Genomic DNA, 15,979 nt, shown 5'->3' on the forward strand with positions numbered 1-15,979 from the left:
CTTTCGTCTGCTCGGCCCTCCCCGGGTTTGCTGCTGGTTCTTCCCGGGTTGGCTACTATCCCTTCCACCTCCGTGGAAGGGCAGTTCCCCCTGGCCACATTCCCCACTTCCGCAGGGGAGCGGCACACCGCCGGCCGGCTCTCTCGGGGGCTGCACGGGTTCCCTTAGATGTTCCCCATAGATGTTCCCAGTGCATGCCGTCTCTCTCCTCCTTTATAGTCCTCCTCCGCCAATCCCAACTCGGCTGAGTACGCTGCTCTCCAATCAGGAGCAAGTCCTACAGTTAATTGGTTGAACTGGAGGCAGCTGTGCAGAAGCTGTTTACTTCTCTCCCAGCGCCACATTGTGGGAGAGCAGATGCATAGAATAAGTCCTAATTAGTCTAGTCCGGATTGCTCCCCACACTCTTGTTATTTTCATTTCTTTTTTTCTAAAAAAAGATTTATTTATTTATTTGAAAGTCAGAGTTACACAGAGAGGAGAGGCAGAGAGGTCTTCCATCTGCTGGTTCACTCCCGAATTGGCCACATGGCTGAAGCTATGCTGATCTGAAGCCAGGAGCAGGAGCTTCCTCCAGGTCTCCCACATGGGTGCAGGGGCCCAAGCACTTGGGCCATCTTCTACTGCTTTCCCAGGCCATAGCTGAGAGCTGGATGGGAAGTGGAGCAGCCGGGTCTCGAACCGGCACCCATATGGGATGCTGGCACTTTAGGCCAGGGCATTAACCCACTGCTCTGGCCCCTGTTATTTTCATTTCCAATCAGTTAAAACTCCAGCAATAGATTATACTTAGGAATTATGTAAGTGATGTAGTGTTTATTCAACATTTTACTTCAAATATTCAAGAATCATCAAGTTAGTTTCCACAAGTACACAGAGCATTCATTATTTGGAGTGCTATACCAAATAAAATCTCGGGAGCTGACACTGTAGTGTAGCAGGCTAAGCCTCCACCTATGGGTGCTGGTTTGTGTCCTGGCTGCTCCTCTTCTGATCCAGCTCTCTGCTAGTGGCCTGGGAATGCACCCGCATGGGACACCTGGAAGAAGCTCCTGACTCCTGGCTTCAGATTGGTGCAGCTCCAGCCATTGTGGCCATCTGGAGAGTAAACCAGCGGATGGAAGACCTCTCTCTCTGTCTCTACCTCTCTCTGTAACTCTGACTTAAAAATAAATAAAATAAATCTTTAAAAATTCAATCATGTCGTTAACAGCCTTTTGCTTTATGGGGGATGCTGAATTGATTTTGTTCAGATTTCACACATAGGACCAAAACTAGCTTTCATAGCCAGGACACACATAGCTAATTGCCTAGGATGATGGAGCTTATGGAAATTACATTTTTAGAGTGACTAATTATAAGTAATTGGTTATGCGACTTAACAATTGCCATTTACTTTTCTAATAAAATTTTCATATATATTATTAGTTCCTTACCATATGGTAAATATACTTGGACAATACGATTCTGATTACTATTTCCATTTGATTTGTGATGGGGAAGCAATGTTCTTATCAAGTTTGTTTAACCATTAGGCAGAAAGTGTATTTGTCTGCCACCTGGGGGATTCCTGGAAACATTGCAAGTGGCAAAATTCATGGTAACAAAAATATTGCAGTAAATGTATTAAGGTATGATATTTGTTTTATAAGTGACATTGGCTCGCTCTCTCTCTCTCTCTCTCTCTCACACACACACACACACACACACACACACACACACACATAATTGTGGCCAGTGAAGTAATGGCAAAACTGAGGAATAAACGTATCAGGTTATTCATACATTTCTGCTATAATGCAATATATTCTTTGCTAAAATAACATTACCTTGTGCAAAACTGCTTGCTTGAAAATACAAGGTCACTGGGGCTGGCGCTGTGGCATAGTGGGTAAAGCCACCACCTGCAGTGCCGGCATCCCATATAGGCGCCGGTTCGAATCCCGGGTGCTCCATTTCCAATACAGCTCCCTACTAATGGCCTGGGAAAGCAGTGGAAGATGGCCCAAGTGCTTGGGCCCCTGTACTCACATGGGAGACCCAGAAGAAGCTCCTGGTTCCTACTTTTGGATCAGCATAGCTCCAGCCATTGCAGCCAACTGGGGAGTGAATCAGCTGATGGAAGTCTTCTCTCTCTCTCTGCCTCTCCTCTCTCTGTGTAACTCTTTCAAATAAATAAATATGTCTTAAAAAAAAAAAAGAAAGAAAATACAAGGACATATTTTTAAAAAGTAGGGTCAAGGACAGCTCATGAAAAACTTTGACACTGGCTCCCAGCTTTGCTCTAGCCCAGTCCAGCTCAAGGTGTTATAGGGATATGGGGAGTGGACCAACAGATGGGATCCTCTTTTTATTTCTCTCTCTCAAATTAACAAAGCAAAATTTTAAAAATTTTTCACCAAAATAAGTTTTTCCTTTAATTCCATTTTCCATGGACTCCTTGAAGTTCCCTTGTTACAGGGATGATGAAGGCCATCACAATTCTTGTCTCACAGAGAATATCCATGCAGACAGGGACAGTGAGCAAAGCAAGATTTATTGAAACAGACAAAACCCTTCAGTGGGTTGGCACTACAATCCTGTCTAGACTGCTCCTTAGAAAACAGAAAACCTATCAGAAGGGTGGGATTGGCAATTTTGTTTTACTATTCTCATGATAAAACTAGAAACTCATCAGATGGGTGGGATCAGTACTTTTGTCTTGCCAAAGGCAAGAGAAGTAAGCATTTTGTCACCTCTAGAGACACTAAGCCCCACCCTCACCTCCAACTCCCCCCCACCTTTTAAGGCAGAGTTAGAGAGGGAAAGACACAGAGGGAGATCTTCTATTCTCTGGTTCACTCTCCACATGGCTGCAACAGCAGGAGCTGGGCCAGTCCAAAGCTAAGAGCAAGGAGTTTCCAGGTGTTCCACATAGGGGCAGAGGCCCAAGCTCTTGGGTCATCCTCTGCTGCTTTCCCAGGCACATTAGCAGGCCAGAACTCGAACTGGTGTCCATGTGGGATGCTGGCACCACATGTGGTAGCTTCACCAGCTATCCCACAGCACAGGCCCCAGTCTGCCTACTAGCCCATCTAATTCCTCACACCCTCACATTTAAACATAAAATTACATCTAAAACAAGCACATATTACCAGAGGGGCCAGGCTGTGGTACGGCAGGTTAAGCGGCTGCCTGCAATGCCAGCATCTCATATCAGGGCACTGGTTCAAATCCTGGCTGGTCCACTTCTGACCCAGCTCCCTGCTAATGCTCTTGGGAAAGCAGCAGCAGGTGACCCAAGTGTTCAGGTTCCTGCACCCACGTGGGAGACCCAAGTGGAGTTCTTGGCTCCTGGCTTCAGCCTGGCCCCGTCCCAACTGTCATAACCATTTGGATGAATGATCTCTTTCTGTCACTCTGCCTTTCAGCAGAGAGGTTGCCAGAATAGCAAAGAGGTTGTCTTCTTAAAGAATAGCAAATAGTGAGCAGATGTCCCACATGGGTGGGGACCTGCTTCATTAGCAAGGAGCTGGATTGTTAGTGGAGTAGCCGGGACAGGAACAGGCACTCCTATGTGATGCCAACTTCACAGGGAACAGCTTACCTGCTGAGCCTCAGCCCTGGCCCCGAATTATATTTAAAGGCAGAAGAATACTCAAGGTTTTTCTGGGAAGGTGGAGATTTCTGGGACTCTAGCTACCGTTCCTTTTTGCTGCTTATATGGTCTGATGTTTCCCCCCAAGGCAGCTGGTAGGTGTGTCATTTAGCATGCCAGTGTATTATATGCACATAAGGAGTTGTAGATCAGTCTAGGTTAGCTTTGGCTCCCTAAACTGGTATGAGCCTGGTTCAAATCCTGTAGGTAGATGGTTCAACTGCTTCTTCTCCCTGTCTCTGCAGCAGTCTGGGGTATAGAACACAATAGGCAGCCAAGGGTAGAAAAACACGATGATCCTTAATGGAAAAGGAGGAGTTTAAGAGAACCTAGATTTCATTTGATCGTGAACTATGCCAAGTACTGTTTCAAACTTTTTTTTAATTGTATCAATTTATTTTAATTGCAGGTGCTATTGTTAGTTCCATCTTTAGGCAAGGAAACAGGCACTGAGAAATTAAATTGCCCAAATTCCTCTCATGGAAATGTACCCACGCAATCAGGATCCAGCCTGTAGCCTCACTATGCAGACAACGGCCCACGGTGAGACGGTGAGAGAGAAACTCCGGCCTCAGAAACAGAAAGCTTTCTATACAATAGTAAATAGCGAAAATCATTACTGGCTTGGTCCGTTCCTCCCAGCGCAGGAGGTGAGACCCGAAAAAGACGTCGGCGGAGTCTTTATCCTCGAAACATGGGGGGCATTTATCACTTGGCGTTGTTCCCTAAGATGCTTGGTTTTCCGGAACTGAGTGACTGGCAGAGTTCAATGGAGGAAGCGAGCTTGGCTATTAAATTCCAACAACCGCTCCAGCTTCCAAGAGTTTCCCGCCTCCCAGCCGGTTTCAACCAGTTCAGCAACAGTTTTTCCCACCCCACCGCCCTGACGTCAGCGCAGGCAGTGGGCCCGCCCCTGGGATCTCTCTGCCCCTGCGCGCCCAGAATAACCGGCGCGTTGCCATGTTAGCCCCACCCTCTGCCCCGGAAGTTAATGCGGAAGCCACACCCCCTCCTCGGCCGGCTGGGGTGCAGCCATTTTAATTCATATCTGAGTGGGCGGTGGCGATTCCTGTTGGCGGTCTGGCTCTTCGGGGCAGGGGGTAACTTTACTGGTTTGGGGGTGGTTTTTAGTTTAATTTTTTCTTTGTAGCTTCCAGTCGCCGGCCGGTTCTCACGTTCTAATCAGCTGAGGCCATGTCTGGAGACGCAGCCACGGAGCAGGTGAGGAAGGAGAGTGGTGGGGCCTCGTGGCGACCTCTTCTCTCCACGTCTCTGTTCTTCCGAGTACTCCAGCTCTGCTCGCCTGAGGGAGGAAAGCGGGGTGGGGGGTCTCGTGACCCGGGGTACGGGGTACTGGAGAAAAGTGGGAATGGGGAGCAAGATCTGAGATTTAAAATATTTTTGATTCTGTCTTAAAGCGTTCAATACGAACATTTAATTTAGACAATAGCCGTGACAGTGCTTCGTCCTACTTAGATTTATGGGGACACTCCAGCTGGGGTGCCTTCCTTTGATAGCATTCTTTACTCGGTTGGTTAGGAACTGATTATTCTAACGTGTTCTTGTCGTCGTTTTCGAAAAACTTGGCGTTCCTTCCGCCCCACCCCCACACTGTATCCAGATAGGGAGGTTACTAGTTTGAGAAGTAATTTGAGATGAAATTAATCTGGAGAAATAGACTCTTTCGAGAGCGAATGAAGAAGCTTAGAAATACAGCATGGTTATGCTGAGGTTTGGGGAATTTTGTGGCTTTCGCTTCATTCCTTGTCTCCCTTCTAACCACATTTCATTTTCGTTTTTCCGTATACACGTAGATTGCAGAATAAGTGGAAAATAAGACGTCTGTTTTTGTTAGGGTTAACGAAAGTGTCTGTTTTAATAGTACATATGAGTGGCATTTAAATGTTACAATTCAGGCTTTTAGACGAAGCGATGTTTCTTTTGCTCCTACTATTCTGAATTTTGTAGGATAGTATATACCTTTTTGGTGCGAAAAACATTTTATGGAAGAAGTCATTAAATTTGATTTTCGATGTAAGTCCTCGTATGTTTAGATAAATACACTTTAAAAAATGGAGGCTAGCTCGCCTGCAGTCTCGATTTCCTGAAATTTCCTATTGCCATAGCAACAATACACTTAGATTTTTGTTTTTCAAGTCATAACGTGGAGGCTGTTACTAGAGGTTAACAGAGATGAGGCAGAATAGGAGCATTCCTAGCAAATAATTTGTGTGTGACTGTAAGTTTCATTATGTAGCAAAATTTGGCTTAGTTTTGTGTTAGCTTGAGGACTGATCTCAGTTATGAAATCTCATACTGTTTGCATTTTACAAGAATGCAAAGACTTATATCAAAACTGTTTTTGTACTCAACCTTTTTTTGGACTAGATTTTGTCATCTCAAAGTGAAGGAGCAATAGTATCCTTGGGTTCATTGAAAGTGTATAAATTCATTAATTTTTAAATTTATCTAAAATTGTAAAGCTAGAGGTGTTGCCATGATCTTGAACATTTTAGAACTGTAGTGTTTTATTATTTTTTAAAGGTTTATTTATTTATTTGAAAGAGTGACGCAGAGAGAGAGAGAGAGAGGTCTTCATCCATCCGATGGTTCATTCCCCAGATGGCCACAAAACCAGGGCCAGGTCAGGTAGAAGCCAGGAGCATCAACCAAGTCTCCTACATGGGTGGCAGGGGCCCAAACACTTGGGCCATCATCCAGTGCTTTCCCAGGCCATTAGCAGGGAGCTGGATCAGAATGGAGCAACCTGGACTTGGACTGGGACCTATATGGGATGCCAACATAGCAGGCTGTGGTTTTATCCACTACACCATAGTGTTGGCCCTGCGTTAATTTTCTCTCTATTCAGATTTATTCAAAATAAGTTGATAGATCATATTTCAGTCACAAGTATTCCTAAATGTAGTCCATATTCAAATTTCTCCAGTTGTCCCAGAATGTGATTATAGAGGTTTTTTTTTTTTTTTCCCTAAAGACGTATTTATTTAAAAGGCAGAGTGACAGAGAGGGAGAGACAGAGAGAGGTCTTCCATCTGCTGGTTCACTCCCTAAATGACCACAATGGCCAGGGCTGGGCCAGGCTGAAACCAGGAGCTAGAAGTTTCTTCTAGGTCTCTCACATGGGTGCAGGGGCCCAAGGACTTGTGCCATCTTTCATTACTTTCCCAGGTGCATTAGCAGGGAGTTGGATGAGAAGTAAAGCGGTAGGGACATGAACTGGCATCCATATGGGATTCCAGTGTTGCAGGTGGAAGTTTAACCTGCTTTGTTTGCCACAGCACTGCCCGCCCCTTTCTGTAATCAAAATAAAATCTAGGTTCACATATTGAATCATTTTGTTGTGACTTCTTTTAAGATTTATTTGAAGGCAGAGCTACAGAGAGAGGTTAACAGAGATGAGGCAGAATAGGAGAAGAGAGAGAGAGATCTTTCATCTGCTAGTTCATTCCCTAGATGGCCCCAACGGCGATAGCTGGGCCAATCTGAAGCCAGGAGCTTCTTCCATGTCTCCTACAAGGGTACAGGGGCCCAAGGACTTGAGCCATCTTGTACTGCTTTCCCAGGCCATAGCAGAGAGCTGGATTGGAAGTGGAGCAGCCAGGACTTGAAACAGCACCCATATGGGATGCCGGCACTGCAGGCAGTGCCTTTACCTGCTACAACACAGTACTGGCCCCATGTTGTTGACTCTTAAGATCTCCTCTTCCCTCTCTTTTTCCTGGGATTTTATCTATTTAGAGATCCTTATAGAATTTAGTACTTGTCTGGATTTCTTTTGTTTTTGTTTGCTTTTGTTTTGTTTTTGTTGGTGGTGTTGTCATTTAACTTTTCATATTCTATATTTCTGAAAATTTCATACTTAGGTGTATCCTCAGAGCCGTGGTAATATTCAGACTATTTAATATTTTTGGATTGAATACTTCGCATCATTACATCAAAAGGGACTTCTTGCTGGGTAGTTCTATTAGTAATGGTTGGTTTTATTCGCTTGATGAGAGTGATGACTGCTGGATCGCTTCATTTTATATATATATCTTTCCCTTTTGTGGTTAGTAATCTGTTAATTGATAGTTTGTTCCTCTACAACCTTTCACCTAGTTACCTTACTATCAATTGATCAACCTTTACTAAGTTGTTGATTACATTAGAGCTGGCAAATGGTGTTTTTAAAAAAATTCTGTTCTGTGTCTTACCTGCTGGCTTATAATTTTCTAGACATAAAGGTCATTTTTTCTTCTTTTTAAAGACTGGGTATCACTGTATTCATTGGGTTTCTCTTTAGTAGTAGCCATTTTTCTTTTAGGTGCTCAGCTTATCTAACCTTTGTGATGGTGCCTATATCTTTTTTTCTCTTCAGTCTAAAGATGTTTAAAAAAAATGATTGACGGTTTTTCTTAAAATTTTTAATGGATAGCTTAAAAAAATTATTTGAATCACAGAATCACAGAGAGAGTGTGATACAGAGAGAGAGGACTTCCAACCCCTGGTTCGCTCCCCAAATGACCACATTGGCTGGGGATGGGCTAGGCCGAAGCCAGGAGCTAGGAGCTTCATCCGGGTCTTCCACATGAGAGGCAGAGGCAAAAGCAGCTGGGCCATCTTTCACTGCCTTTCCAGACACATTAGCAAGGAACTGGATTGGAAGTGAAGCAGCCAGGACTCGAACAAGTGCCTGAATGGCATGCCAGCATTGCAGGTGATGGCTTAAACTACTAAGCCACACTGCTGGCCTCCGTAATTTTAAATTTTATTTTATTTAAGTTACTGTTTTTTTAAAGATTTATTTGAAAGGCAGAGTCACAGAGAAAGGGAGGGGTAGAGTGATCTTCCATCCACTGGTTCACTACCCTTGGCCAGGCTGAAACCAGGAGCCTGGAACTGCATCAGTGTCTTATCACTCAGGTGGCAAGGACCCAAGCACATGGACCATCTACCCCTACCTACCTAGGCACATCAGTGGGAAGGTAGATCAGAACAGATTTGACTTAAACCCTTGCATCCAACATGGGATGTGCCATTGCAGGCTACAGCTTAACTTGCTGTGCTGCTAAACTAGCCCCTAAAAGGTATCTTTTGATATCTTATTACCAACAAGGAGTCATCTTCATAAATTTTTAATGATGCATTTTTTTTATATATAGTTATTTGAAAGGCAGAGGCAGAGAGAGATAAGTCTTACATCCACTGGTTCACTCCCCAAATGGCCGCAATGGCCGGAGGTGGGTCTCTCCAGAGCCAGGAGCCAGGAGCTTCTAAATGATCTCCCATGCAGATACAGTGGCTCAAGGATTTGGGCTTTTTTCTGCTGCCTTCCTAGCCCATAGTAGAGAGCTGGATTGTAAGTGGAGCAGCCGGGACTCCAGCACTAAACACGGCAGCTCTATCCACTATGCCACAGAGCCGGCCCCATGATGTATTGCTAACATACAAGGAAAAGAGAAGAATATTAAGTATAGTGTGATTATCATTGAACTTCAGTTTATGGCCAATCTTGTTTTTCCCAGGACTTCACTTATATCATTACTCTGAAGCAGATTCCGAATGTTGTGTTATTCAACTTTTAACTGAAGTAGTAATTAAATAATACCTTGAGGAGTGATATTTAAAATGTGAATGCTTACCTTGCTTGATGTATAAAACAAGCCTGAAAAAGATGACTTGAAGTGATGGGTAAGAAAAACTGAAAGATAATAAAAAAATGAAAACCACCCTGAATCAGGATTTACTTTGAAATGATGGCCAGAGGCTGGATTAGACAGAATCCTACAGGATACAGAGAGTAATTTTAGTAACATTAAAGCTCACATAGGTAGGATAAACTTGATAGTTTATTAAATTTGTTACCAAAAAGTATGGATGGTCATTTCTCTCTTGGTTCTAAGATTTGTGCCCTTTGAAGGAAGGAAATGATTGTAGACAAGAAAAATCACTGCTAAAGCTTATCGTAACTCTTTTCCCCCAAACTTGTAAAGAAGTTCAATTTTGCATTTAGAAATTATTTAAAGTACTTCATAGCCTTCAAGGAGTGCTTCTGAAGCTCCCTGTTTACTGTTTATGTGAGTTTAATGATTGGCAACCACAGCAAACACATTTGGTTTTTGTGTGGAATTATGGCTGTGTTTTTATTTTGTGTATGTATTTTTGTTTCTTGGTTTGGCCTTTGATCTCGTGCTTTATTAGTTAAATGAACGAATAAAAAGTCCGTTTTATTTAGCTTTACATCTTAGAAACCTAGGCAGTAATATTTTGATACTTAACGGTGTTTGGTAAATGAATGGATTAATTTGTTGTGTAGACTGCATGCATGACAAGTTACCACTGGGAAGGCAGGTATGTAATTAGTTAACACAGTCTTAATATTTTGCATGTAAAAGTGGAGGGTTTTTAGCTTGGTAGGATACAGAGTGGAGAGAAATGTGTTGGGTCACATTATTTTATATTATATGCACACACACACACAGAAACACCCACCCACACACCTTTAAGCCCCTGAAATTTTGGTTTATATACCATTTAGGAATGTTTTTTATATAAATATGTGTGTATACACACACACACACACACTATATATATATATATATATATAGCTTAAAAATTGGGAATGCCTAAATTAGCAAGAAAATTATCTTCATTTTTAAAAAAAAAAAAGTAACTAAGAAGAGCAATTAAATGTCAGTAATTCCTAGCAACCTGGGAAATTCAGGGCTGTGGATCTATTTTTCTTTAAGTGAAAAACAAGGTTTTGAAAGATATAGAGGGGCCGGCGCCTGCAGGGCCAGCATTCCATGTGGACACCGGTTTGAGTCCCAGCTGCCCCACTTTTTTTTTTTTTTGACAGAGTTAGAGAAAGGTCTTCCTTCCATTGGTTCACCCCCTAAATGGCTGCTACTGTTCTCCCATGCGGGTGCAGGGGCCCAAGCACCTGGGCAATCCTTCACAGCCTTCCCGGGCCACAGCACAGAGCTGGACTGCAAGAGGAGCAACCAGGACTAGAACCCAACGCCCATATGGGATGCTGGTGCCACAGGCAGAGAATTAACCAAGTGAGCCACAGCGCAGGCCCTGCTCCACTTCTGATCCAGCTCCCTGCTATGACCTGGGAAAGCAGTAGAAGATGACCCAAGTCCTTGGGACCCTGTACCCGCGTGGGAGACCTAGAGGAACCTCCTAGCTTCTGGCTTCGGATTGGCGCAGCTTCATCCATTGCAGCCAATTGGGGAGTGAATCAGCAGATGGAAGCTCATGTTCTCGCTCACTCATTCGCACTCTCTCTCTCTCTCTCTGCCCTCCTTCTCTCTTGGTGTAACTCAAATAAATAAATCTTTTTTTTTTTTTTTTTGGGACAGGCAGAGTGGACAGTGAGAGAGACAGAGAGAAAGTTCTTCCTTTTTGCCGTTGGTTCACTCTCCAATGGCCGCCGTGGCCGGCGCACCGCGCTGATCCGAAGCCAGGAGCCAGGTGCTTCTCCTGGTCTCCCATGCGGGTGCAGGGCCCAAGGACTTGGGCCATCCTCCACTGCACTCCCGGGCCATAGCAGAGAGCTGGCCTGGAAGAGGGGCAACCGGGACAGAATCCGGCGCCCCGACCGGGACTAGAACCCGGTGTGCCGGCGCCGCAAGGCGGAGGATTAGCCTAGTGAGCTGCGGCGCCGGCTCAAATAAATAAATCTTGAAGAAAAAAGATTTAGAAAATATGAAAAATATGTGTTCCATACACTGGTTATTGAGGAAATGAAATATATACAGGGCCAGCACCGCGGCTCACTAGGCTTATCCTCCACTTAGCGGCACCGGCACACCGGGTTCTAGTCCCGGTCGGGGCGCCGGATTCTGTCCCGGTTGCCCCTCTTCCAGGCCAGCCCTCTGCTGTGGCCAGGGAGTGCAGTGGAGGATGGCCCCAGTCCTTGGGCCCTGCACCTGCATGGGAGACCAGGAGAAGCACCTGGCTCCTGCCTACGGATGAGCGTGGTGGGCCGGCCGCAGCGTGCCAGCCATGGCGGCCATTGGAGGGTGAACCAATGGCAAAGGAAGACCTTTCTCTCTGTGTCTCTCTCTCACTGTCCACTCTGTCAAAAAAAGAAAAAAAAAAAGAAATACATACAGTTGTGTTTTTTTTGCCTGGTGTCTCAGGCTGCCCAGGGGCCAAAGCTGGAAAGGACCACCAGTGTTGAAACCTGGTTTATTTTATTGGGTAGCCATTAGTACTTATAAGCTATTCAAAGGTAACAATATTGCCACACAACTTTAAAATCAAGATGGACCTGAATGGGACTTAGGAGAAGGGAGTGAAAGGGCCTCCTATATAGTATGTAGATTAGACAATATATTCTTTGGTCCTGATTACTTTATCTGTTAATTTTTCTTTCTTCTTTTTTTTTTTTAAGATTTACTTATTTGAAAGAGTTACACACAGAGAGAAGGAGAGGCAGAGAGAGAGAGAGAGTCAGTCTTCCATTCGCAGGTTCACTCCCCAATTGGCCGCAACGGTTAGAGCTGCGCCAATCCGAGCCAGGAGCCAGAAGTCTTCCAGGTCTCCCGTGTGGGTGCTGAGGCCCAAGTACTTGGGTCATCTTCTACTGCTTTCCCAGGCCATCCTCTGCTGCCTTCCCAGGCCATAACAGAGAGCTGGATTGGAAGTGGAACAACCAGGACTCATTCTGGTGCCCTTTTGGGAGGCTGGCACTGCAGGCAGTGGTGGCTTTAGCCGCTACACCGCAGCAGTGGCCCCTCCGTCTGTTTTTAAGAAAATATTTGTAATAGCTGTACCTCCCCTCCTCCATTTTACTTATTTATTATTTAAAAAAAGATTTATTTGGAAGAATTACAGAGAGAGGAGAGAGACACAGAGAGGAAGAGAGAAAGATCTTCCATCCCCTAGTTCACTCCCCAAATGGCTGCAATGGCCAGAGCTGGGCCAGGCTGAAGCCAGGAGCCAGGAGCTTCTTCCAGGTCTCCCACATGGGTATAGGGGCCCAAGGAGTTAGACCATCTTCCACTGCTTTCCCAGATATATTTAGCAGGGAGCTGAATTGGCAGTGGAACAGCTGGAGCTCAAACCTGTGCCCATATAGGATGGCTGCACTTCTGACGGCGGCTTAACCCACTACACCACAATGCCAGCCCCTATTTATTCTTAAATATTTATCAATTTTGTTTTATTTGGAAAAGAAAGAGATATTGTGAATCTGTTGGTTCACTTAAGTGCCTGCAATAACTAGGGCTGTGCCAGGTCCAAGCCAGAACTCAATCTGGGGTTCCTGTGTAGGTGGTAAGGGCCCAACTAGTTGAGCCATCACGCCTTGCCTCCAAACATGGTACATTAGTAGGAAGCTGGAGTGGAGATCAAAGCCAAGACTTTAACTGGGGACTTCCAATAAGGAATGTTTTAACTGATGTACCAAATGCCTACTTCCCCTACCTCCATTTTTTAAAAAAGATTCATCTATTTGAGAGGCTGGTGCTGTGGTGTAGTGGGTTAAGCAGTTGCCTGCAAAAGTCGGCGTCCCATTTGAGTTCTGGTTCAAGTCCCAGCTATTCCACTTCTGATCCTGTTCCCTGCTAATGCTCCTGGAAAAGCTGTGGAAGATGGCACAAGTGCTGGGTCTCTGCACCCACGCTGGAGACCTGGAGGGAAACCCGGAAGAAGCTCCTGGCTTTGGCCTGCCCCAGCCTGGCTCTTGTTGCCATTTGGAGAGTGAACCAGCAGGTGGAAGACTTTTCTCCACCTCTGCATCTCTCCCTCTCTGTAACTCCAACTTTCATATAAATCAGTAAATCTTTAAAAAACTTACCTGTTTGAAAGGCAAACTGACAGATCTTCCGTCTGCTGGATTAGTCCCCAAATGGCTGCTAAGACTCAAAACAGTGAGCTACTGGTATTGTTGTTGCAAGTGATGGCCTAACTAGCTACACCACAGCATCGCGCCCCTATCTCCCCGACACTTTAACTTATATTTAGAAAGATGGTTTTGGTAGGCAAATTGGTTTGATCTTTATTGTTAGTATTTTTAGGAAAACTGGACTTTATGGAATACTCTAAGGCAATAATTGTTCCTAAGAGCAACTTGCTATTTAGTATTGCTTTTTTTTTTTTTTTTTGGACAGAGTGGACAGTGAGAGAGAGAGAGAAAGGTCTTCTTTTGCCGTTGGTTCACCCTCCAATGGCTACCGCGCTGTAGCCGGCGCACCGCACCTATCCGAAGGCAGGAGCCAGGTGCTTCTCCTGGTCTACCATGGGGTGCAGGGCCCAAGCACTTGGGCCATCCTCCACTGCACTCCCTGGCCACAGCAGAGAGCTGGCCTGGAAGAGGGGCAACCGGGACAGAATCCGGCGCCCCGACCGGGACTAGAACCCAGTGTGCTGGCGCCGCAAGGTGGAGGAATAGCCTACTGAGCCGCGGCGCCGGCCTAGTATTGCATTTTCTTAGAACCGAAAGGTACAGTTGTGGGAGAGATTGCATTACTTTGGGTTAGGTGGTTTGAGGGAATAAAAGAATTTATATTCTAGGTGGATCTTCAGAGGGACAGAATCTGCATTCAGTTGTTTGTACCTATTAACTGAACAGTTGTGAAAAATTATTCATAGTTTTAAGCTTTTCTGCCATGTCTTTAAATCTACATTTCTCTTTAAATAAGACCAAGTTGTGAGTTCTAGTTGTGTAGTGTTTTGTTGGACAGTGATAATGCTGTGAGAATTGAACTTAAAAAAGAGATTTGAACCAGCAGTTATTTTTTTTTTTTAAGATTTTTAAAAATTTGAGGGGCTGGCGCCGTGGCTCACTTGGTTAATCCTCCGCCTGCGGTGCCGGCATCCCATGTGGGCACCGGGTTCTAGTCCCGGTTGCTCCTCTTCCAGTCCAGCTTTCTGCTGTGGCCTGGGAAGGCAGTGGAGGATGGCCCAGGTGCTTGGGCGCCTGCATCCGTGTGGGAGATGGGGGATGGGGAGGCACCAGGCTCCTGGCTTCGGATTGGCACAGGACCCCGGCCATTGGGGCCATTTGGGGGGTGAACCAAAGGAAGGAAGACCTTTCTCTCTCTTTCCCTCATTAACTCTGTCAAATAAATAAATAAATAGTAATAATAAATTTATTTGAAAGTCAGAGCCACAGAGAGGCGGGAGGGGGAGGGGTCTTCCATTTGCTGGTTCATTCCCCATGTGGCTGCAGAGGCCAGAGCTGGGCTGATCCTAGGCAGGAGCCAGGAGCTTCCTTTGGGTCTCCCACGTGGTGCAGGGGCCCAAGGACTTGGGCCATCTTCTACTGCTTTCCCAGGCCATAGCAGAGAACTGAATCAGAAGTGAAGTAGCTAGGACTCGAACCAGCTCCCACATAGGATGCTGGCACTGCAGGCAGGGGCTTTACTCGCTATTGTCACAGCACTGGCCCCCCAGCAGTTATTTTTTAAAAATGATTTACTTCATTTGTTTGAAAGGCAGAATGACAGAGAGGGAGAACAGAGATAGAGATCTTCCATCTGATGTTTCACTCCCCAAATGGCTGTGGAAGTTGGAAGTAGGCCAGGTGGAAGCCAGGAGCCAGGAACTCCAGTGTGGGTGGTGGGGTTGCAAGGACTTGGGCTGTTTTCTGATGTCATTCTGCCTTTCAAACAGTTACTTAAACTAATAATTAATTTACATCTTAATTTACAGAATAAATATTGAGTGAAGTCAGAAGGGCAAACTGTCTCCTAATTGATGCATTTTTGATGTTCAGTTGTGTGTGTGTGTGTGGGTTTTGTTTTTTTTTTTTTTTTTTTTTTGACAGGCAGAGTGGACAGAGAGAGAGAGACAGAGAGAAAGGTCTTCCTTTGCTGTTGGTTCCCCCTCCAATGGCCGCCGCGGCCGGCACACCACGCTGATCCGATGGCAGGAGCCAGGTACTTCTCCTGGTCTCCCATGCAGGTGCAGGGCCCAAGCACTTGGGCCATCCTCCACTGCACTCCAGGGCCACAGCAGAGAGCTGGCCTGGAAGAGGGGCAACCGGGACAGAATCCAGTGCCCCGACCGGGACTAGAACCCGGTGTGCCGGCGCCGCAAGGCGGAGGATTAGCCTAGTGAGCCGCGGCGCTGGCCAATAGACAAGTTTAATAAAAAAAATTTGTACCAATAATTTAAGCCTACATACTTTAGAAAAAAAAAACTTTTTGCCATTTGTTTAGATTTTTAGAATGCAAAGATTGAGGGGATTAATGCCTTGCATTGCAGGATATGTGTTCAGGTTGGTTGTGTTGTTCTTTTTTTTTTTTTTTTTTTTTTTTTTTTTTTTTTTTTTTTTTTTGTCTCTTACATTTATTTTATTTGAAAGGCAGAATGAAAGAGAGAGAC

General features: G+C 45.2%; 2 protein-coding genes across 2 annotated transcripts in view; both read left to right on the forward strand.

Annotated features, from left to right (window-relative positions):
* CD59 (CD59 molecule (CD59 blood group)) overlaps positions 1-15,979 on the forward strand; it is a 684,742-nt gene that overhangs the window by 547,865 nt on the left and 120,898 nt on the right. The gene's annotated exons all lie outside the window — the stretch shown is intronic.
* The window catches only part of CSTF3 (cleavage stimulation factor subunit 3), a gene marked incomplete in the record, with an annotated part of 87,551 nt that continues 76,203 nt past the window's right edge, over positions 4,632-15,979 (forward strand). The window contains 1 exon segment of the mRNA XM_070071771.1: positions 4,632-4,858. Within this exon segment, the coding sequence (XP_069927872.1) occupies positions 4,832-4,858 (27 nt within the window).

This window comes from Oryctolagus cuniculus, chromosome 1 (genome assembly GCF_964237555.1).
Source record: "Oryctolagus cuniculus chromosome 1, mOryCun1.1, whole genome shotgun sequence".
NCBI lineage: Eukaryota > Metazoa > Chordata > Mammalia > Lagomorpha > Leporidae > Oryctolagus > Oryctolagus cuniculus.